This window comes from Sorex araneus, chromosome 5, assembly GCF_027595985.1.
Source record: "Sorex araneus isolate mSorAra2 chromosome 5, mSorAra2.pri, whole genome shotgun sequence".
NCBI classification, from domain to species: Eukaryota; Metazoa; Chordata; class Mammalia; order Eulipotyphla; family Soricidae; genus Sorex; species Sorex araneus.
In genome coordinates, this window is record NC_073306.1 from 117,638,141 (window position 1) to 117,660,794 (window position 22,654).

At 42.3% G+C, this 22,654-nt stretch overlaps 1 protein-coding gene across 4 annotated transcripts in view; it reads left to right on the forward strand.

Annotated features, from left to right (window-relative positions):
• The window catches only part of CBFA2T2 (CBFA2/RUNX1 partner transcriptional co-repressor 2), a 129,740-nt gene that overhangs the window by 66,356 nt on the left and 40,730 nt on the right, over positions 1-22,654 (forward strand). For all 4 annotated transcript variants that reach the window (XM_055138235.1, XM_055138233.1, XM_055138234.1 and 1 more), the window contains exons 2-3: positions 16,036-16,179; positions 20,810-21,051. In XM_055138235.1, the coding sequence (XP_054994210.1) occupies positions 16,062-16,179; positions 20,810-21,051 (360 nt within the window). In that variant the 5' untranslated portion in view covers positions 16,036-16,061. The remainder of the gene's footprint in view (positions 1-16,035; positions 16,180-20,809; positions 21,052-22,654) is intronic.

Consider the following 22,654-nt stretch of genomic DNA (forward strand, 5'->3'; position numbering starts at 1 on the left):
ATAGATTTGCTCCTTTTGTCCTCTGCATACCAGTTTGATAATATGCCTCACTCTCCTACAAAGGTGATTAATTAATTAATGTACATGTGCTTAACACTAAGGAAAAGAACTGCAACTATACACTTATGTAATTCTATCAACACTTTGAACTTTTTTAAAAAAGGATAATTTAAAAACTTTTTAAAAAGGGATAATCTTTGATACCCCCCTTTTTTAGATGAAAGTAGACTCTGAGGTTCCTATTGATGGTGGCTCTGTCCAGCACAATGGAATCTGCTTATGCTATTTTTCTCTAAAAACCTTAAGTAGAGACTGGATTCATGAAAGTCATTTGTATTTCAGAGCAGATTGTTGCCTTGTATATGAGAGCAAAATAAAATTATTCTCTTCTCAGTGCCAAGGATTGAACCAGCAGCTTCCCATATGCAAGGAAAGTGCATCCTGCTGAGTCTCATCCCAGCTCCAAAATAATAACCTTAGATCCCTTTGTCATTATGAGTTTCTAAATGATCAAAAATAACGTTGTGGTTAGCGTGTGACGGGTCAGGGGGACTTATTTATTATATAAGGATGTAAGGATGGAAAGGCAGCTTTGAAATAGGAAAACTTTGCTGCAGACCCCCTGACACACAGAAAGATATGTACTTTGACTCTCACTTACTCTTTTTCTTAGTAGGTTCGAGTTAGGGCATAGAAGTTTAAAGACTGGGGCCGGAGCGATAGCACAATGGGTAGGGTGTTTGCCTTGCACGCGGCCGACCTGGGTTCGATCCCTGGCATCCCATATGGTCCCCCAAGCACTGCCAGGAGCAATTCCTGAGTGCAAAGCCAGGAGTAACCCCTGAGCATCGCTGGGTGTGACCCAAAAAGCAAAAAAAAAAAAAAAAAGAAGAAGTTTAAAGACTGTCATAGTTTGAAAGCTTTACAATTAGAATGGTCTCTAAGGGCCAGAGAGATAGTACAGTACGTAAGGTGCTTGCCTTGCATGCAGTTGACCTAGGTTCAAGACCCCATCACTGAATATGGGTCCCTTACCCCAAACCCAGTCTCACCAGGAGTGCCCGAGTATGAGAGCCAGAAGCAAGCCCTGAACACCACTGACAGTGGCCCAAAAAACAAGAAAAGAGAAAAACAATTGTCCCAAGTATAGGAATTTGGCAGGGTAGTGTGGGCAAAGAAAAAAAAAAAAAAGAAGAAAGAAACCCATCAGACTTGTCTCCAAATCTAAATGTGGGCCTGAGAGATGGTTGTTTTTTGTTTTTTTTTTTTTTAATTTTTATTATATCACCATATGGAAAGTTACAAAGTTTTCAGGTTTATGTCTCAGTTATACAATATTCAAACACCATCCCTTCACCAGTGCCCATATTCCACCACCAAAATCCCCAGTATACCCCCCGCCACAGCCCCCCCCAACTGTATAACTGATGAATTTCACTTCATTTTCTCTCTACCTTGATTACATTCCATGTTGCAAAACAATACTCACTATTGTTGTTGGAGTTTCCCCCCAAGGAAGACAGCCCTACTAAGGAAGCATTTGATAATTGGTTTGTCATTAAAAGATTGTATGTTTTCAGTTTTTAGAAAAGGTTGCGTGGCTGCATTAGCGGCTGCGAGGCTCGGATGTGTTCCAGTCCCGCAACCCGGAGCCGTGTTAGTTGCTTCTCAGTGTCGCCAGGGCTCCATCCGGAGAAGGTGTGCCAGCTGTAACTCCTCCGTCTGGATCCCTGGTGTTGTTGGCCCGGATTCGGGTCCGGAGCATTTCTCCGGCCGAGTTGCTCACCAGACTGCCTCGAGAGATGGTTTTTGTGGTCAGATAGTATGCCAAGACTTCTATGGAAAACTTAAAATCTAACTCCTCAGTACCAAAATTTAAATCTCTTTATTCTTTAATTGAAATTACTTTTATTTATTTATTTATTTATTTATTTATTTGCTTTTCGGGTCACACCCAGTAATGCTCAGGGCTTACTCCTGGCTCTACACTCAGGAATTACTGCTGGAGGTGCTGGGGGACCATATGGGATGCTGGGAATCAAACCCGGGTCGGCCGCGTGCGAGGCAAATGCCCTACCCGCTGTGCTATCGCTCCAGCCCCTGAAATTACTTTTAATCATGCTCCCATAAATGGCTTTTTTTTTTTTTTTTGCTTTTTGGGTCACACCTGGCATTGCACAGGGGTTGCTCCTGACTCATGCACTCAGGAATTACTCCTGGCGGTGCTTGGGGGACAATATGGTCCCCCTTTCTTACCCTTAATTACATAGCTGGGAATCAAACCCGGGTCGGCCGCGTGCAAGGCAAATGCCCTACTGTCTGTGCTATCACACCAGCCCCATAAATGGATTTTTATAGAAAATTTCTTGGCTGTTCTCAAAACCAAAAGTTAAATTATTTTATGTCATTTTACTTAAACTTGTCATGTCTGGGTTGTTTTGGCATTTAAAGCTACTGATCTCAACTCATGATTTCTGTCTAGAGACAATTAAAAGACTGGTATTTATATCAGAACTATTTCTTTCTTTTTGTTCTTATTGTTGTTGTTTGTTTGTTTGTTTGCATTTGGGCCACACCCAGTGATGCTCTGGGGTTATTCCTGGCTTTGCACTCAGAGGTCACTCCTGGCGGACCTCGGGGGACTATATGGGATGCTGGAGATTGAATCTGGATCAGCCGCATGTAAGGAAAACGTCTTCCCCACTGTTTATCGCTCCGGCCCCCATATAGCAATCACTGTTTCGTTCACACGTTTTAAATTGGGTTAGAAATTTTATATAGTAAGGAGACCAGAGTGATAGAACAGTGGGTCAGGCACTTGCCTTGTGACCCAGGTCTAATCCTCCCCATGCTCACCCGGAATTACCCTCGTGTACAGAGCCAGGAGTAAGCTCTGAGCACCTTTGGAGTGGCCCAAAAACAAAACAAAAAAAGATAATTAAATAGTGAGAAAGTCAGGAGTTTAGAGTAACATCTAGTGTTACCATTGAAAAAGGAAGACCTTCTAGTGAAGGAAGGGAGACCATAAAGTGACCAGTTACATAGGTATGTTTACTCTGTTGGTTTATTTTTTTTGGGGGGGGGGCACACTCAGCAATGTAGGACTTATTCTGGCTCTGTGCTCAGGGACCACTCCTGGTGGGTTCGGGAGACAAGATAGGGCATTGGGAATTGAACCCAGGTAGGCCATGTGCAAGGCAAAAACCCTAACCACTGTACTATTGCTCTACCCCTAAGGATATCTTTACTTTGGACTTAGTTCAGAAATGGAATAATTAACCAATACTTTCTTACCCTTAATTACATAGCCAGAACAGTGTGAAATAATCATTGTGCAAATTAATTGTGGGGGGTAGAGGAAATGAGAAGGAGGAAAGATGAATTAGTTTTTAGTTTCCGTGGCCTGGGGTTTGTGCCAGTTCTATTTTTATTTTATTTGATCATCAACAGTAATGCTGGCAGCTGGACAGTATTGATTGTAGGTTATAAGCAAGGAAACCGAAGGAACAGATTTTGAGGAACAAGTAATCTCACTGTTACAGAGCTAGAAAAGAAGTAGGGCCTCAGTTTGCATCTTGATCTATCTTAATGTAGAAATCAATTATTTTTCTGTCATCTTCCTACATGTTACTATCCTACTTTCATTTCAGCCCTAATAGTTTTTAAGGAAATTTTTTGAGTTTGGGGTGGTGCTTAGGGATCACTCCTAGTGGGCTTGGGGGACTATATGGAGTGCGGGGAATTAAATCTGGGTTGGTCATGTGCATGGCCATGTGCATGGCATAAACACTGTTGTACTTTCTCCAGCTCCTAGTAACTTTATTTTATTTTATTTAGTTTTTGCTTTTTGGCTCATACCCAGTGATGCTCAGGGGTTACTCGTGGCTCTGCACTCAGGAATTACTCCTGGCGGTACTGGGGAGGAACATATGGGATGCTGGGGATCAAACTCGGGTTGACTGCATGCAAGGTAAACACTACCCACTGTGTTGTCGCTCCAGCCCAGTAACTTTATTTTAAATAGAGAAACAGATTAAACTAACTTTTTTACTTAATACATAAAAAACCTTTTTAATATGTAATTGTGTAAAAACATTTTTAATATATAATTGTATAAAACCGATTGAGATAGTTACAGTTCTTTTTTTTTTTTTTTGCTTTTTGGGTCACACCCAGCGATGCTCAGGGGTTACTCCTGGCTTTGCACTCAGGAACTGCTCCTGGCAGTGTTTGGGGGACCATATGGGATGCCGGGGATTGAACCCGGGTCGGCCGTGCAAAGCAAACGCCCTACCCGCTGTGCTATCGCTCCGGCCCCTGTTACAGTTCTTTTTGTATGCAGAGTGTGTGTGTGTGTGTGTGTGTGTGTGTTGTACAACGTTGAAAAACAAATCCAAGCCCTCATGTAAGTGAAACATATATGCTAGCACTGATTAAGTTATACTTGTGGTTGGTTTTTAAATGCCGCCCCTTTTTTCCAGTACTAAATCTTTGAAACTTAGTTATATGAACAAAAGATTTGATGTTTACATTCGTCGAATATTCCTGAACAATATATTTGAGTTTCAGGACCACATTTGACTGTGTTTGGGCTATTCTTGGCTAGTGTTCATGGGTCCACACAGGACCAGAAATTAAATTCAAGGTTCTGACTTATAAAGCATTCACTGCAGCCCTTAGAGCCACCTCTCTAGCCCAGCTTTTAAAAACAGATATTCAACTTCTTTACAATTTTGATAATGGAATCCTGATTTGTATAACATTTTATGTCTCCATTAAATGGGTGAAGATGTATTACTAGTACATGTAATTTGGAGGAATAATTTTTTAAATTTTTTTAATTTTTTTTTTTTTTTGCTTTTTGGGGTCACACCCGGTGATGCACAGGGGTTACTCCTGGTTCTACACTCAGGAATTACTCCTGGCGGTGCTCGGGGGACCATATGGGATGCTGGGATTCGAACCCGGGTCGGCCGCGTGCAAGGCAAACGCCCTCCCCGCTGTGCTATCGCTCCAGCCCCCCTGGAGGAATAATTTTTTTAGGTGCTGTTGATGGATAGAGCTGCATATAGTTCTGTCTTCAGACTTTGTCTTCCTAGTGTCAAGTAAAATTATGACTTTATATGATTAACAGAATACTCTGTGGTCTAGAATTAAAGTAAGCAAAACTTGTTTATACAATAGGTTCTTACAAAATATCTCTTTATTCAGGTCATTTTATTTGAAGGGAGGGGCTTGGGCTGGGGGTTCAGTCCCTATTCCTGGCACTTTGTTTAGGAATTACTTCTGGTGGCACTTGGGGCCATATGTGGTACCTGGGATCAAATTGGAATTGGTTGCTCACAAGGCAAGTCTCACCTCCTGTACTATTTCATCTACCCTCAATGTCATTTTGTAATCATGCTTGTGAAAGAAAAGAATCAATTCCTGGCCAGGACTTGTTTATATGAACTTTACATGTCTCCCCATGTTCTGCTTGAATTTTCACTGGATACAGAAATATTGCAGGTTTTCTCGCTATATCCCAAACATGTATAAGATAGGCTAATCGTTATGTCTAAATTGTGTTTGTTTCAGAGTGTATATGAGTGTTTCTTGGATAAAGGATAGTGTTGTGTTATCCAGTGTTGGTTGCCACCTTGTGCCCTAACTTACCAGGATGGGTTCTGGAAACTGCTGACCCTGATGGGCTTGGAAAATGAATGAATACAAATTATTGTATAATATTAGAAGTGTTTTGAGTATCTCAGATGTTTGATGTTTGTGACCAGAAATAGGCCAGAGGAACTTAATTCTTATTTTTATCAATTATTCTATGGTAAGTTTTTAGTTATAATTTTATATGTATTTTATTTTATATTTAATTTTATATGCATATATATGCCTCTCGGAGAGCCCAGCAAGCTACAGAGAGTATTCCCTCCCACACAGCAGAGCCTGGCAAGCTCCTCGTGGCATATTCGATATGCCAAAAGCAGTAACAATAACAGGTGTCATTTCCCTGACCCTGAGAGAACCTCCAATCATTGGGAAAAGACAAGTAAGGAGAGGCTGCTAAAATCTGAGGGCTGGGACAAATGGAGATGTTACTGGCGCCCGCTCGAGTAAATCGATAAACAATGGGATGATAGTGATACAGTGGTATATTTAATTTTGCCCAATATTACAGTTTCTTTGAACCTTTCAGTATTAAGGGGCTTGCTATATTTATACTATTTACTGACATACTTCAGCAAAACTATTATAAATCATCTCCTTTTCTTATTTTCCTGTTTAACAACAATTGTGATCAAGTGCCAACTCTTTGCTTACGGAGTCCTGTGCAGGGTGATATGAAGGGGGGAGGGTGTCTGAGAGAGAGTACAGTGGGTAGGGTATTTGCCTTGCACTTGAACAACCCAGGTTTAATTCCCGAATCCTGTATGGTCCTCTGTGTATCACCAGATGTGGCCCAAAAACCTACAAAAAGAGAGGGACACAGAGAGAGAGATTAAAGAGGGCCAAGAGATAGTACAGAAGTGTACCTTGCACACTTCTGACCCAGATTCAATCCCAGCACCCTACATGGCCCTCTAATCCCGGATCATAGCCATGTGTGAGCCCCCCAAAAAAACAAAAATTGCGAGATTAAACTGAGGGCCAGTTAAATGGGGGAGGGGTATAGAAACAAGCTAGAGAATATAAATTGTTACACTCCCTGTAACACAGATCTGCCCTTGGTGTCACAGCCCCAGGCTGCTGCACATTTCTTTAATGACCAGTTTAATACAGCACAGCTGAATTCTCGTGTATTTTATTAAGTCTCCTATGATATCATTCCTCAAGTAGGCACTGAAAAAAGACACTGTCCAGTTGCAGAAAAGGCAGCTATTTACTTCAGAGTTTATCACTCAAAATTTACTAATTTTTTATTCTTTGTGTTTCAGAGAAAAGATAGCACAGATATTTCAGTAGATGGAACCAGACAAACTTCAGTTTGATTTATTTTTGTTTGAATTTTTTAAAAGCTAGTAATAAGCTGTATGAGAAATTGATAGGATTTCTTTCTGTCTCCAGAAACAAATCTGAAGTCTTCATTTGTTGGGGAAAAAAGAAGAAAAAAAACCCTCACAGAGGTATTAGCTTTTTCCCCTCTGATAGTCTCAGTTTCTTGAATTAGCTGGCTGGCTTTTGTGGGGGATTGAAAGTTGAAAGTATTTTGAGCCACACCTGGTGGTACTCAGGGGATTGCTCCCAGCTCTGTGCTCTGGTGTTGCTCCTGGTGATATTCAGAGGACCATAGAGTTCCGGGTTATAAACCTGGGCCTCCCACCTGCAAAGTATGGTTAAGCCTTTTGAGCTCTCCATCCTGGACTGCATGTAGTTGGCCAGAATAGTAATGTCCCCTCCCTCCCTGTGAAAAGTGTGTGTTCTGCCTGTTGGATTATCCATCCAGCTCTGGCCCCATGTATTCAGCCAGAATCGTAATGGCTACACAATGTTGAGTTTAAGAGTCATTAATGTGGGTATGGATAACATCTAGGGAAAGACAAGATGTTAATCAAATGTAATTTTAAGTCATTTCTTTCATGTGAAAAATATTAACTCGCTGGGACTTGAAACAGATGGTATACAGTTGGTGTAGATAACTATATAATTCCAAATAAACATTTGCTGGAGCTGGGAAGCAACAATCATATTTTCCTTTTCCCTATTTCCTTTTTTGTTTTGTTTTGGGGCCACACTTTGTGGTGCTCAGAGCTTACTCCTGGCTCTGTGCTTAGGGATCACTTCTGACAGAGCTCAGGGGACTATATGGAGTGCCAGGAATCAAAGGCTGCATACAAGGCAAATGCCCACTATACTTCCCCTCTGGCTCACCCACTATTTACGTTTTAAATTGGCAAGCAATTATAACATCTAAATATGAATTTATTTAAATACTAAGTAAAGGGGAAAAATTGGTTACCATTCTTGTGGTTAACCCCAGTTTGATACCCTCTACCACATGTGGTCCCCTTCGCAGTCCTTGAGTACAGAGCTATAGAGTAGCCCCTGAGCATTGTCAGGTATTGGCACCCCCCACTTCTGTGGGGGGGGGGGTTGGGGGCCACACTTGGTGATGCTCAAGGGGTTTCCTGGTTCTACACTCAGTAACCATTCCTGGCAGTTCCCAGTGGCACCTGTGGGTCTGCCCTGCGCAAGGCTAGCGTCTTACCCACTGTACTGTACTGTTACTTTGCCCCTTTTTTTATTTTTGGCTTTTTGGGTCACACCTGGCAATGCACAGGGGCTACTCCTGGCTCTGCACTCAGGAATCACCCCTGGCAGTGCTCAGAGGACCATATGGGATGCTGGGAATCGAACCCGGGTCGGCTCATGCAAGGCAAACACCCTACTGCTGTACTATTGCTCCAGCCCCAACTTTGCCCATTGAAAAAAAATAAAATTTTAGCACTGGAAGCGATCCATTAGTTACATTCCGTATACAATGGCATAATTGTTATTGATCTATTTCTAATGAATAATTGTCTAATAATATCATAGTGTAACAAGCACTAGCTAAATGCTTGTTTGCTCATAGTTATTTTTTTATTTTTCCATATTTTTTTTTAGTTTGTTTTTGTTTTTGGTCCACACCCAGCAGTGTTCATAGCTTCTACCTGGCTCTGCACTCAGGGATCAGTCCTGATCTTAGTTGTCTTAGTTGTTACTTTATTGAACTTTCAATTTTCTTCCTTAGGTGAGGAAGATAAGGAAAACTGATTTTTGAGTTTTCTTATTCAGTATCCCACAGTTGATGAATCAGTAGGAGAACTAGAATTCATAGTTCACATCTTCTAGTTTCATGTCCAGTTCTAATTCCATGGTAGCTTGTCTTTTCTTCAGGGACATAAATCTCAGTTAAGGGGCTGGAGCAATAGTACAGCATGTAGGGTGTTTGCCTGCACATGGTTGACCAGAGTTCAAACCCGGCATCCCATATGGTTCCCCAAGCACCGCCGGGAGTAATTCCTGAGTGCAGAGCCAGGAGAAACCCCTGAGCATCGCTGGGTGTGACCCAAAGAACAAATAAATAAATCTCAGTTAATTTGTAATTTGATCTATTTGTCAAATAGATCAAATAACCTTTCCTTTTATTCTTTGGCTGCAACAGCTTTTTTTGTGTTTACTATATATTGTTTCAGCTAAAATCTATCTCATTAGTTGGAGATGAAGGAAAATAATCACATTAACTGTTTCATCTGCCTAAAGTACTTTAGCCGTTGTATTTGGCTTGCTCCAGTTAGGTTCTGGAATGAGATTTATATGCAGCCTGTTACATTCTTTTGATCTTTTTTGTTTGTTTTGTTTTGGGACCACACCTGGCGATGCTCAAGGGTTACTCCTGGTTCTGCACTCAGGAATTACTCTTCTTTTTTTTTTTTTGCTTTTTGGGTCACACCTGGCAATGCACAGGGGTTACTCCTGGCTCTTCACTCAGGAATTACTCCTGGCGGTGCTCAGGGGACCATATGGGATGCTGGGAATCGAACCCGGATCGGCCGCGTGCAAGGCAAACGCCCTACCCGCTGTGCTATTGCTCCAGCCCCTGCACTCAGGAATTACTTCTAGCACTGCTCAGGGGAACCATATAGTTTGCCGGGGACCAAACCTGGTTTGGCCACGTGCAAGGCAAACACTTTAGCTACTGTACTATCACTCTGGCCCATTCTTTTTTTTTTTTAATTTTATAAAGTAGTTCACAATATTTGGTTACATTTAATATTCAAACACCAGCCCCACAACCATTACACCTTCCCACCACCACATTTTGGGTATTTCCATCCCAAACCCCAATCCTTGCCCCAAAGCAGAACTGAAACAATATCTTTTGTATTGTTTGTTATGAAAAACTGCTGAAAATGCTACAAAAAAGTATCCTTACAATAAAGAGTGTGAAGATTGTTGTTTTTCACCCAGGGACCAGTAAGCCCTTCTATAAGAGATCACTAACACGTTGTTAAAGATTGAGCCTTGTGTTTTTTTTTTATATATTATCATCATCCCGTTGATCGTCAAATTTCTCGAACGGTTCCAGTAACGTCTCCATTCGTCCTAGCCCTGAGATTTTAGAAGCCTCTCTTTACTCATCCTTTCCAATGGTGCCGCATTGGAGGCTCTTTCTGGGTCAGGGGAATGAAACCCATCATTGTTACTGGTTTTGGTATATGTATATGCCACTGGGAGGTTTCGAGGCTCTCCCATGCAGGCAGGAAACTCTCGGTAGTTTGCCAGGTTCTCCCAGAGAACTAGGCTATAAGATGTTGTGTGCTTTCGGGAGCTTAGTTTTATAGTCTCTGGATGTTGGTCGTTGGTGGGATTACACGGCGCTGGGGGCAGTCCCTGGGTGTGACAGCCTCGAAGCTGGAAAATGGGGATCTGACGGAAGAAGCCCAGTCCCAATCCAAGCAGGCTTGGAGATCTCAGCCCCAGGTCCCACACACCTGGGTTCCTCTGCCAGTTCCTTCATGCATGAGGCTCGTCCGAAAGTGTGGAGAGGGGCCTTGAGCATGGCTGTGGCTGGGATCCGGAGGTCTTCAGCTGCAGGGGCTCTGCTCGGGGCAGAGAAGGAAACTGAAACCCACCCCCTCGGAGGGGCCCCAGTGAAGACAGGCAGGAGCGGGGGCAAGAGACTCTCTGCCTTTTTTTATATATGTATCTATTTAAAAAAATGTATATTTTCCCTCTAAGATTGGTTGCCTCCTACTTTGAATCCTATCAAATGTGGTACTATAATCTTGGAGTACAGGTAGGGTGTGTGGTTTAAAGTATCGCGTGGCTGCAAATGTGGCCATGCGGTTCTGGCCCATTCTTTTGTGTCTTTTTCTACAGATAGTATATTTATTCTGACCTTTGTGATTATAATCTTGCTGATGCCCATGATCCAAAGTTTTAAAATAATTGGTATAAAAGATCCCTAAATTGTCAGTTATTTTTAATGTGAGAATTCATGTTTAGAATTTTAGGCTAAACAATTTTGACAAAACTAAGAGTTATTTTGAGATCAAAACTTGGATTCCCTCTCTTGCATCATCTTAAAGATCCTCTCATAACAATTTTAAAAGTCTATTACAATAGGCTAGAGATATGATTTAGCAGTAGAGCACATGATTTGTCTGTTTGAGACCCTAAGTTTGATGACCCAGGACTGCCACCCCCTCAAAAAAAATCTGTTCCAAAAATTGCTTGTTCCCCATATAATGTAAAAAACAAAATAATCATACTCAGACCTAATGGTTATTTTTGTGTTTATCCAACTAAGTAATTTGTGTTTATGAACTCAACACTCCCTCTCCTCCTTCTCCCTCTTTTAGAAAAAGAAATTTCTTCTTGACTTTTTATATCTAAGGTACTCTGGAATTGGAGACCTCAGGATATGTTTAGTTCTTTCAAGGGATTCATTTAGATTATAAAATATTTATGAAAATCATTTCATAAAAATTTAGATAATGTGTGCTGGTGGAGGGATGGGTGTTTGATCATTGTAAAAAGATAGTTACAAGCTTTCATGTTTGGGTTACATTGTGTGACTGTAACCCAAACATGAAAGCTTGTAACTATCTTACAGTGATTCAATAAAAATAAAAAAATTAAAATTAAAAAAAAAATTTAGACAAAGTCATCCTAACAGTGATGACATAAGGGCCGGTTACGGATACCACACAGAGTTAGTGCCTACTTTGAAACAAACCAATCAACCACCATCTTAGCAACTGCTTCAGTTGCCCAGGCTGTTTGTGAGTCATTTGACAGATCTCTCACATCATGAGGTGTACATTCATGCCACCTAGCCTCTAATGAAAGTGCCATCTAACATTGAACTGGATGGTTTTGTAAACTCTTCATTATTCCATGCAGTATTTCTGAAGTTACATGGATTAATTATTGCCAGTATAGCCATATTACAAGGGAAACAAGTTGAGTATGATCACATGACTAGTCAAGTGATAAATCCAGAATTTGTTGATTATATTTTCTGTACTCTAATTATCATGACTCTTTATTGAACAAGTTTGGCATCACCTACCTTTATTTTTTAATTTATTTTTAACACATCTCTTAAAGGTTGAATTTTGTTTGTATTAAATCACCATGAGATACAGTGACGAAGCTTTCACAATCAGATTTCAGTCATACAGTGTTCCAACACCCATCCCTCCATCAGTATGTATTTCCCACCACCAGTGTCCCCTATATCCCTCCTGCCAGTCCTCCTCCCCCTAGCCTGCTTCTGTGGAGGCACCTTCTTCTCTCTCTCTCTCTCTCTCTCTCTCTCTCTCTCTCTCTCTCCCTTTCTCCCCCTCTCTCTCCTTCTCCCTCTCTCTCTCCTCCCCCTCCCCCCCTCTCCCTCTCCCTCTCTCTCCCCCCTTTCTCTCCCCCCTCCTTTGGGGCATTATGGTTTGCAATACAGATACTGAGAGGCCATCATGTTTGGTCCTTTACTCCTTGTATAATTTCTGCCAGGCGTATCTTATTATCTCTCATTTTTGCCTGTGTTGAAAAAAGCCCAGAAAGGTGAAACGATGAAATTCCTACAGGTCATTGGTAACAGAATGAGAATTCACACCAGATCACCGACTTCATCATAGTCATGCTTTTTATTTTTTTTTTGGTGCCGAAACCCGGGAACGAAAGTCATGCTTTTTCTGCTAGGCTTTTTCTGCTAGTGTTGCTGCTTGGGACAGGAAGAATAATGTTGTTGCTGCAGGTTTATGAATAGTGAAATGAACTAGAGTAGATTTTATCTATAACTAGTATTCTTGTGGTTAGGTTTTACCCACTGTCTCAGCTTTCACTTGGAACATAGTTCAGTATCTGCACTTGGGCTGCTATTTTTTTTCCATTTTACCAAGTGCTGAATATTAAGGCACATGTAACTGCAACTGCTAAGCCCTCCTCAGGCCCTTTGGCGCCCTTGCTGTAAAGGCAGGTGGTCTGAAGAAAGGCTCCCTCTAGGTTGTTGCACACTATACACAACACATAACAGTGCGAGACAACTGTCAGTTCCTTCCTTCCCTTCTCCTTCCACCCTCCAGAAAGCTGGGCTCCAGATGGAAGAGCTGGAAGGATGTCAACTGTTCACTGAAGGGCATTGAGAAAATACTGTCAGGAAGAAAAAGGCAAGCACAACAGCTCATTAGTCCACTAATCAGACATGATGATCATCAATTTCACAAAGAAAATGTCCTAGACAGAGCCATGGGAAGAGCTGGCAGAGTGTTGTCCACATGGCTCAGAGACGGTACATTTTTGTCAGGGGATTTGTGACTTGAGGGCAGTGCTTCCTTGGTTGGATTTCTGTGTTCATTATATTCTTCCCCAAATGTGGTCACCACAAACTGTAGCCTAAAACTTAATATTTTGGCAATGCCTTGTGAATGTACAAAGATGTGCCTGTTGCTATTGTCATAAATGTTTTTGCTTGTGTTATGTTACAGCTATCTCACTGAAAGGAAACTCTGATTTAACATTGTATTGTAAACTATTGGAATGATTTTCTTCTATTTTTAGTTGAATTCATATTTGATGCCTTAGGTTCAATCTCTGATACCATAAGAAACAAATAAATGAGGAGATAAGATCCAGTGATTATAGAAAATAAGTATATGGGGGGCTGGAGAGATAGCACAGCGGGTAGGGCGTTTGCCTTGCACGCGGCCGACCCGGGTTCAAATCCCAGCATCCCATATGGTCCCCTGAGCACGGCCAGGGGTAATTCCTGAGTGCAGAGCCAGGAGTAACCCCTGTGCATCGCCGGGTGTGACCCAAAAAGCAAAAAAAAAAAAAAAAAAAAAAAAAAGAAAATAAGTATATGGTACTTGAGTGAAAAGCTTGAAATTACTGAGAGTAATAACTTTAAGATGATTAAGGTAGACCTGACCCTGTTATTTGCTCAAGTGTGTACTGTATCACCTTTAATAGGAAAAAACTTTTCGAAGAATATTATTCCTTCGTGTCAGTTTCACTTTAGATACAATTTTATTGTCATGATGTTTAAACTATCTAATTTCGGGCTGGAGCAATAGCACAGCGGGTAGGGCGTTTGCCTTGCACGCGGCCGACCCGGGTTCGATTCCCAGCATCCCATATGGTCCCCCGAGCACCGCCAGGAGTAATTCCTGAATGCATGAGCCAGGAGTGACCCCTGTACATCGCCGGGTGTGACCCAAAAAGCAAAAAAAAAAAAAAAAAAGCTATCTAATTTCCCTTTTTGGAATTTATTTTGTCTAATGTTATCAGATAGCTGCGTATTATGACATTTTCCCTATGGGCAAAGTACTGTTTACTTAGGTTAGAAGCAGCAAAGCTTTTCATCTTCTATGGACATTAGGCATCATAATTAACATTTATGTGCCAATGTCAAAGATATTACTACACTTTTTTTTGTTAATTTCAGGAATTGAACCCAGCACCTCATACATGCAAGGCACATGCTGTATCACTCGTTCACCTAGCTAAGTCCCTGACCTTGACTCTAGTTCTTTTTTCCTACTTTCAGTAATTGATATATAAAAATGTAGTCCCTATCATTTGTGGTAATTACATCAAACAGTTTATGACTCTTATTTCCATACCATGAAGTAAATGCTTATTGAATTAGGCCCACATTAGCCATTTTTCCCTACTAATATGATTCAGTTATAAGAACTCAAGAAAGAAATTGAATTTATAACCTAGTTTCTTTCTTACTTAGCCATTATCATAGTTGTTAACTTTCAAGTCATGTGACCCCTTGCTCTTGTTGACTTGTTTTAGTTTTCTAGGATTAGTAAAACAAAGTGCCACAAACTAAATGTCAGTAAAATGAATGAATGTATCAGCAGGATTAATTCCTTCTTAGAGCACAGAGGAAAAAATACATATTTTCTATGCCTTTCTCCAGTCTTCTGGTGCAGGAAGGCGCAAGTGGCGGGTGTAATGTCTTATTTTTATGTGTGTCTTCTTTTTTTTTCCCCTCTCCTTTTAAGGACACTATTTATATTTGGATATTAAAGAACCCAACTCAACAATTCAAAAGATGAATGAATGAATGAATCAGCAAGATTGATTCCTTTTTTTTGATGATATAAGTTATAATTCATATTTCTCTTTCTCCATACATTATTGTCCACATGCATACATGTAAATAACAGAGGTGTGTTTACATTTCCAATATTGGTGATATTACCATTTGATTTATTATATTATGACCTTTCCAATTAGGCTAATGCAGCAGTTACTGTATAAGCAACCATATGGTTGGCAATATTGATTTCTTCTTGATTAAGTCTCTTAAGATTGTTAACTCAGAGCCCCACATAATTCAAGGGGCTGAGCACATGTTTTCCATAAGGGAGGCCCTGGGTTTGATCCGCAACACAATATCTCTTTAGTGTCATCAGGTGTGGCCCAAAACACAAAGAATCAGGATCAGGGAGATGGTTCAGAGATTAAGGCACTACTTTGCATGCAGTTGACCAACCCCCCTCCACCGAGGGCCCCTCCATTTCCCCCCTTCCCCCCCACCCCGTTCCATCCCCAGCAATACCAGGAATGATCCCTGAACACAGAGATGAAAGTAAACCCTGAACATTGCTAGGTGTGGGCTAAAATCCTACCATCCAAACAAAACCTTTTTAACTTATTAGATCTTCAAAGACTTTTTTTGTCTCCCATATTAGGAAACATTCACAATTCAAGTAATTAAAAGGTAGATATGTCTTTTGAGGGGCACTCATTCATCCCATTACACTAAAAATGTTTTTTTGTTTACTTGAGCACACCCAGCAGTGCTCAGGGATGATCCTGGCTTTGTGTTCAGAGATCAGTCCTGGCTGGGCTTGGGGGACCGTATGGGGTGCCCGGGATGTAAGCTATGTAAGCTATCTGCAATGTACGTACCTTACGTGCTGTATTATATCTCTGGCCCACTAAACATGTTCTTAACTTTTCAATCCTCTAAGAAAATAAATTAATTTGTCGCCATTTTTATTATTGAAAACTCATTTTCATTCCTTCTTTTTTCCTTTATAGTTGGTCCTGAGAAAAGGGTGCCAGCAATGCCTGGATCGCCTGTGGAAGTGAAGATACAATCAAGATCTTCACCTCCTACCATGCCACCACTTCCACCAATAAATCCTGGAGGACCGAGGCCAGTGTCATTTACTCCTACAGCATGTGAGACCTCTTGATTACTTGGATTTGTGATTCATTTGGATCTAAGTGATTAGCTGCTGTTTGGGCTTCTATGTATACTATTTAACATTTCTGGATGGCTCTGAGAATAATGTTTAAATAATTTAGTCATTTGAAAAATTTAGTAGTTCAAATATTTTGTTTCCATACCATTGGTCTAAGGGGTCAAGAATATGGTTCACTTTACATGTGTGAGGCCTCAGTTTGCTCCCCAACACAGAAATGAAAGAGGGGCCAGACAGATAGTACAGCAGGGAGGGTGTTTGAACTCACATTCAACCCCCGGCATCCCATATGATATCCCAAGCACTGCCAGAAGTGATCCCTGAGCTCAGATCCAGGAGTAACCCCTGAACACTGCTAAATATGGCCCCCCAATAAAGAAAGAAAATAATTTTTTTGTCATACTCTTTGCCTGGTAAATAGCTATTTTAATTATTTACTCTAAAATAGTCAAATTTTTATGTTGATCTATGCAATTCAGAGTAAGTTTCATAAACAACTGAACTACCTTTTTTTTTTTTTTTTTTTTCCTTTTTGGGTCACACCTGGCAATGCACAGGGGTTACTCCCGGCTCTGCGCTCAGGAATTACTCTTGGCGGTGCTCAGGGGACCGTATGGGATGCTGGTATTTGAACCTGGGTTGGCCGAGTGCAAATGCCCTACCCGCTGTGTGCTCTAGCCCCCAACTGAATTACTTTTAAAATTTTCCAGTACTGTCATGGTTAGACTTGGAGACTAGAAGTTCAAGATTAATTTGTCAGCAGGTTTGGTTTCCTCTAAGGTCTCTGTCCTTGGCTTAAAGATAGCCACACACATGCTGTAGCCTCCTGTGGGCTCCCTTTGCACACATGCACCTGTAGTGAACCCACCTTTTTTTCTAAGGACAGTTCGTCATACTGGACTAGGGACCAACACATCATTTCATTTAATCTTTCAATGTCCTATTCACAAGTAGAGTCACATTCTAAGTGAGTCACATTCTAAGTAGAGTCACGTTCTAAGAAGTTTAGAATCTGTATAAGAATTTATGAGGATTTGGGTTGGACAATAGTACAGAGGATAGGGTGCTTTCATTGCATGTTACTGACCCAGGTTCAGTTTCTGACACCACATATCGTCCTCTGAGCCCCACCAAGAGTGATCCCTGAGTGCTGGAAAGCCAGGAGTAAGCCCTGAGTACTACTGGGTATGGCCCTGAAACAGCAACCAAAAAAATTAGAAGAATTTGGAGGACACAATTTAGTTCATTACAATAAACATAATAAAGTATTAATCAATATATGCAATCTAGTATAGAAAGGAATCATAATTTTGAGGGGTGAGGAGTTAGGGCAGTTTCCTGACTGATTCTATCCCCAGCACCACATGACCTACCAAGCATCACCAGATAGAACTACGGGGTACAGTCCTGGAGGCCGCTTAGCAGTGCTGAGGTGGCTGTGTTCTCTCCTGGCACTAGAGGCCTGAGCAGGAGCATGTCCGCAGGCCCTAGCTCTGAATTGCCAGCCTTGTTGATAAAATAACCAGGAGTAACTCCTGATCATCACTTGGTAGGTTCCCCACCGTGTTCTCCCCTGGCCTGCTCATTATATTTTAATTTGGTGAGTAAAATAATGAAAGCCTCTAAATAGGCAATGTTTTTATCTACTTGGTTTTGTCTTAACTTTCCTCGTGGTGCCAAGGTTAAACCCAGGACTCACTTGCAAAGTGTGTGCACTCCCTGATGGTCTAGTGGTTAGGATTCGGAGCTCTCACATGCAAAGTGTATACTCCAGTCCTTTTTTTGGGGGGAGGGGTGAGGAGGGATTATGGGCCACACCCATCAGTGCTCAGAACTTACTTTTGATTCTGTTCTCAGGGATCACTTCTGGTGGTGCTCAGAGACCATACAGAACGCTGGGGTTCTGTACATACTGTCTCAGGGCTGGCTGCATGCAGGGCAAGCACCTTAACTCCTGTACTACCTCTCTGGCCTCCCAGTCCTTAAGCATCTCTTTTCTTTCTTTTTTTTCTTTCTTTTTTTCTTTTTCCTTTCGGTACAAAATATTTTAGTTTATTATTGTGGGGATTGGGGTTGGATCACATATGGCAGTGCTTGGGTGCCACCTGGCCCCCAACTCAAGATCATGTGGCGCTGGGGATCAAACCAGGGGGTTGTCCATTTGCAAAGCAAGTCTCTTAGCTTCTGTACTATCTTAATGATCTTTTCTTCCTTTTTCATAGAGACCATTCCCAGTGATGCTGGGATGACCAATAGAACATTCTCAGAAGTGCTCAGGGGTTGGGGAGTGGAACTCACAGCCCTGCCTATGCTAGGTGTATTGTTTACCTCCTGAGCCAGATGCCCAGCCCTTACTCTTTTCTATTTTAGTATTTCTACTTTATTATTTTTTTTAATTTTTTATTAATGAATCACTATGAGGTACAATTACAAACTTATGAACTTTCATGTTTGCATTTCATTTATATCCCTCCACCAATGCCCATTCTCCTCAATCAATGTTCCTAGTATCCCTCCCACCACCCCCACCCCAACCCCCATCACCCCACCCTGCCTCTGTGGCAGGGCATTCCCTTTTGTTCTCTCTCCTGTTGGATGTTGTAGTTTGCAATAGAGGTATTTATTGAGTGGCCATCATGTTCGGTCTATAGTCTACTTTTGGCACGCAGCTTTCAACCTGAGTGGGTCCTCCCAATAGTCTCTACTAGGTGTTCCCTTCTGATTACGCAGGTGCTGGCTCTCTGAGGTTTCTCTGAGGTTGTGCCGGTGCTGGCTCTCTGAGGTTACACAGGGCTGGCTCTCTGAGGTTGCGCAGGGCTGGCTCTCTGAGGTTACTCAGGTGCTGGCTCTCGGAGGTTGCACAGGTGCTGGCTCTCGGAGGTTGCACAGGGTTGGCTCTCTGAGGTTACACAGTGCTGGCTCTCTGAGGTGCTCTCTGAGGTTACACAGGGCTGGCTCTCTGAGGTTATTCAGGTGCTGGCTCTCTGAGATTACACAGGGCTGGCTCTCTGAGGTTACACAGGGCTGGCTCTCTGAGATTACACAGGGCTGGCTCTCTGAGGTTGCGCAGGGCTGGCTCTCTGAGGTTACTCAGGTGCTGGCTCTCAGAGGTTGCACAGGTGCTGGCTCTCGGAGGTTGCACAGGTGCTGGCTCTCTGAGGTTACACAGTGCTGGCTCTCTGAGGTTACACAGGGCTGGCTCTCTGAGGTTACACAGGGCTGGCTCTCTGAGGTTACACAGTGCTGGCTCTCTGAGGTTACTCAGGTGCTGGCTCTCTGAGGTTACTCAGGTGCTGGCTCTCTGAGGTTACACAGGGCTGGCTCTCTGAGGTTACTCAGGTGCTGGCTCTCTGAGGTTACACAGGTGCTGGCTCTCTGAGGTTACACAGGTGCTGGCTCTCTGAGGTTACTCAGGTGCTGGCTCTCTGAGATTACACAGGGCTGGCTCTCTGAGGTTACACAGGGCTGGCTCTCTGAGGTTACTCTGGTGCAGGCTCTCGGAGGTTGCACAGGTGCTGGCTCTCGGAGGTTGCACAGGTGCTGGCTCTCGGAGGTTGCACAGGTGCTGGCTCTCGGAGGTTGCACAGGGTTGGCTCTCTGAGGTTACACAGGTGCTGGCTCTCTGAAGTTACACAGGGCTGGCTCTCTGAGGTTACACAGTGCTGGCTCTCTGAGGTTACTCAGGTGCTGGCTCTCTGAGGTTACACAGGGTTGGCTCTCTGAGGTTACACAGGTGCTGGCTCTCTGAGGTTACACAGGTGCTGGCTCTCTGAGGTTACACAGGGCTGGCTCTCTGAGGTTACACAGTGCTGGCTCTCTGAGGTTACTCAGGTGCTGGCTCTCTGAGGTTACACAGGTGCTGGCTCTCTGAGGTTGCACAGGTGCTGGCTCTCAGAGGTTGCACAGGGTTGGCTCTCTGAGGTTACACAGGTGCTGGCTCTCTGAGGTTACACAGTGCTGGCTCTCTGAGGTTACTCAGGTGCTGGCTCTCTGAGGTTACACAGGGTTGGCTCTCTGAGGTTACACAGGTGTTGGCTCTCTGAGGTTACTCAGGTGCTGGCTCCCTGAGGTTACACAGGGCTGGCTCTCGGAGGTTGCACAGGTGCTGGCTCTCTGAGGTTACTCTGGTGCTGGCTCTCGGAGGTTGCACAGATGCTGGCTCTCTGAGGTTACTCAGGTGCTGGATCTCTGAGGTTACACAGGGCTGGCTCTCTGAGAGAAAAGGCCGCGCGGCTCGGATCTGTCCCAGTCCCGAATCCTGGAGCCGTGTTAGTTGCTGCTAAGTGTCGCCAGGGTTCCATCCGGAGAAGGTGTGCAGGCGGCACCTCCTTCCTCCGGCCCCCCGGTGATGCTGGCCCCGATTCGTGTCCGGAGCATTGTCCGGGCCGCGTTGCCCACCAGAATGCCTGCCGCTTCTCTGTGGATTGTGTCTACTTTATTATTTTTTAACTGGTGGTCTATTTCACTGTGAAGCAAAGTCATGAAGAACATAAAGTGTCTTGCATACTCTTAACTAAATTCAAGTAAATAAAGTAAAGGAGAAAGCAAATAAGAACAAAATTACTGTGTTTTACACTTTAACAGTCTTTTGCTTGACTTTCTTTTAGTAAGTAATGGCATCAACCACTCTCCCCCTACCCTGAATGGTGCTCCATCACCACCTCAGAGGTTCAGCAATGGTCCTGCCTCTTCCACGTCATCTGCACTAACAAATCAGCAGTTGCCAGCCACTTGTGGCGCTAGGCAGCTCAGCAAGTTGAAACGTTTCCTCACCACTCTGCAACAATTTGGCAATGACATTTCACCTGAAATTGGGGAGAAGGTGCGGACCCTTGTTCTCGCACTGGTGGTAAGTACTCCATTGCAGCTGAGTGTGACTTAGAACCGAAGCCAGAGAGAAGTAGATTATTTTGTTCATACCAAATCCGCAGCAGCTTGCAAATTCTGTAGAATATACTGGTTTTTATGTATACTGTATAAAAATAACTGCGTGCGGATTTCTGTTGTGGATAATAATGTCTGTTGAAATAAAGTCTATGACTATCTTATTATGTTATACTGATAATTTAATGCCAGTAGCAGCTTTTGTCTTGCAACTGTTTCAGCAGGCCCACTGATATTTAACCAAGTTAAATGCAAGGTTTTCTTAGTGTATTCAGTGCCTGTTGTGTTGCTTCAAAACCAGAGATTTTAAAAATTTAATGAGTTTTCAAAATTACAATTTGCAAAAATTATTAGTATTGTGGTCTAAGTACATACTGTCTCAGGGGTTGTATTCTTTAGTTTCTCATGTAAATATAGTTTCTTTAGAATTTTCTTGCTGTACATAAGTTTTCTAAGTCTGGTATAGTAAACTGGTGATATAAGGGAGTGATTTTCTGGCATTGACTGCTTGCTGCTTTTAACTTAGTGCTTAAGTCAAGTATTACCAGTGTCCAGTGTTTATAAATTTAATTCTTCGAGGTTTCTCTCTAATAATGGCACCCTGGTCTCTTGCATATTATCTTTATAAACGATGAGAAAAGATAACCCTACAGTTCTCAAAGTGTAATCAGAGACCTCCCCAATTCTTTTTCCAGAAGTTCCAAAATGTCAAAATTATTTTCATAATAATACTAAGATGTCCCTTCTCTTTTTTATTATATCCCAATGGGATTTCCTTTCCCTGTCACCTCCAGTTTTTAGGTCACACCTGGCAGTGCTCAATACTTACTCCTGGCTCTGCACTCAGGGATCATCCTGGTGGGGGTCAGGCTACTATTTGTGGTGTCAGAAATAAAATCCAGGTCAGCAAAGTAAGCACCCTGCCTACTGTACTATTACCGCCCCTCTCCATGGAATTTTCTAGAGATTATATAACAAATGATTATTTGTTATTTGCAAAAGATTAAATGTGAAAGCAAATAGAAGTATCCAGCTATCTTATATTAAACTGGATGTTAAGTAGTTGAGGCACAATGAGATATCCTTATCAGGTGGGAAAAACTTTCTCGGTTTTGAATCAAAGCAAAACTGCTTATTGGTCAGATTTTTAGACTATTAAAAAGTCTCATTGTATATAGAGTAATAAAATTGGCCTTAAATGTCAGGTTAACTTTGAAAGTAAAACAGACACTGGAGTATTAATGCCAGTTCTAGCAGGAAATTATTTTAACTAGAGTCTGTGCTTAAGTATAGTTTAAAGGTCAGAGATACAGTTTAGCTGCAGAGCACTTATCTTTGGTGTCTGGGCTCTGGGTTTGATTCCCAGCACTGCAATAATAATAGTAATAATAGAGAGTAAAACAAAGAGGGAGGGCAAGGTAGTACAGTAGGGCTAACAATAGGCATTTGCCTTATATGCCATCGACCTGGTTTAATCCTCAGCATCACATATGGTTCCCTAAGCATTGCCAGGAATAGTTTCTGAACAGAGTCAGGAGAGAGCCCTGAGTACTGCAGGAATAGCCCCA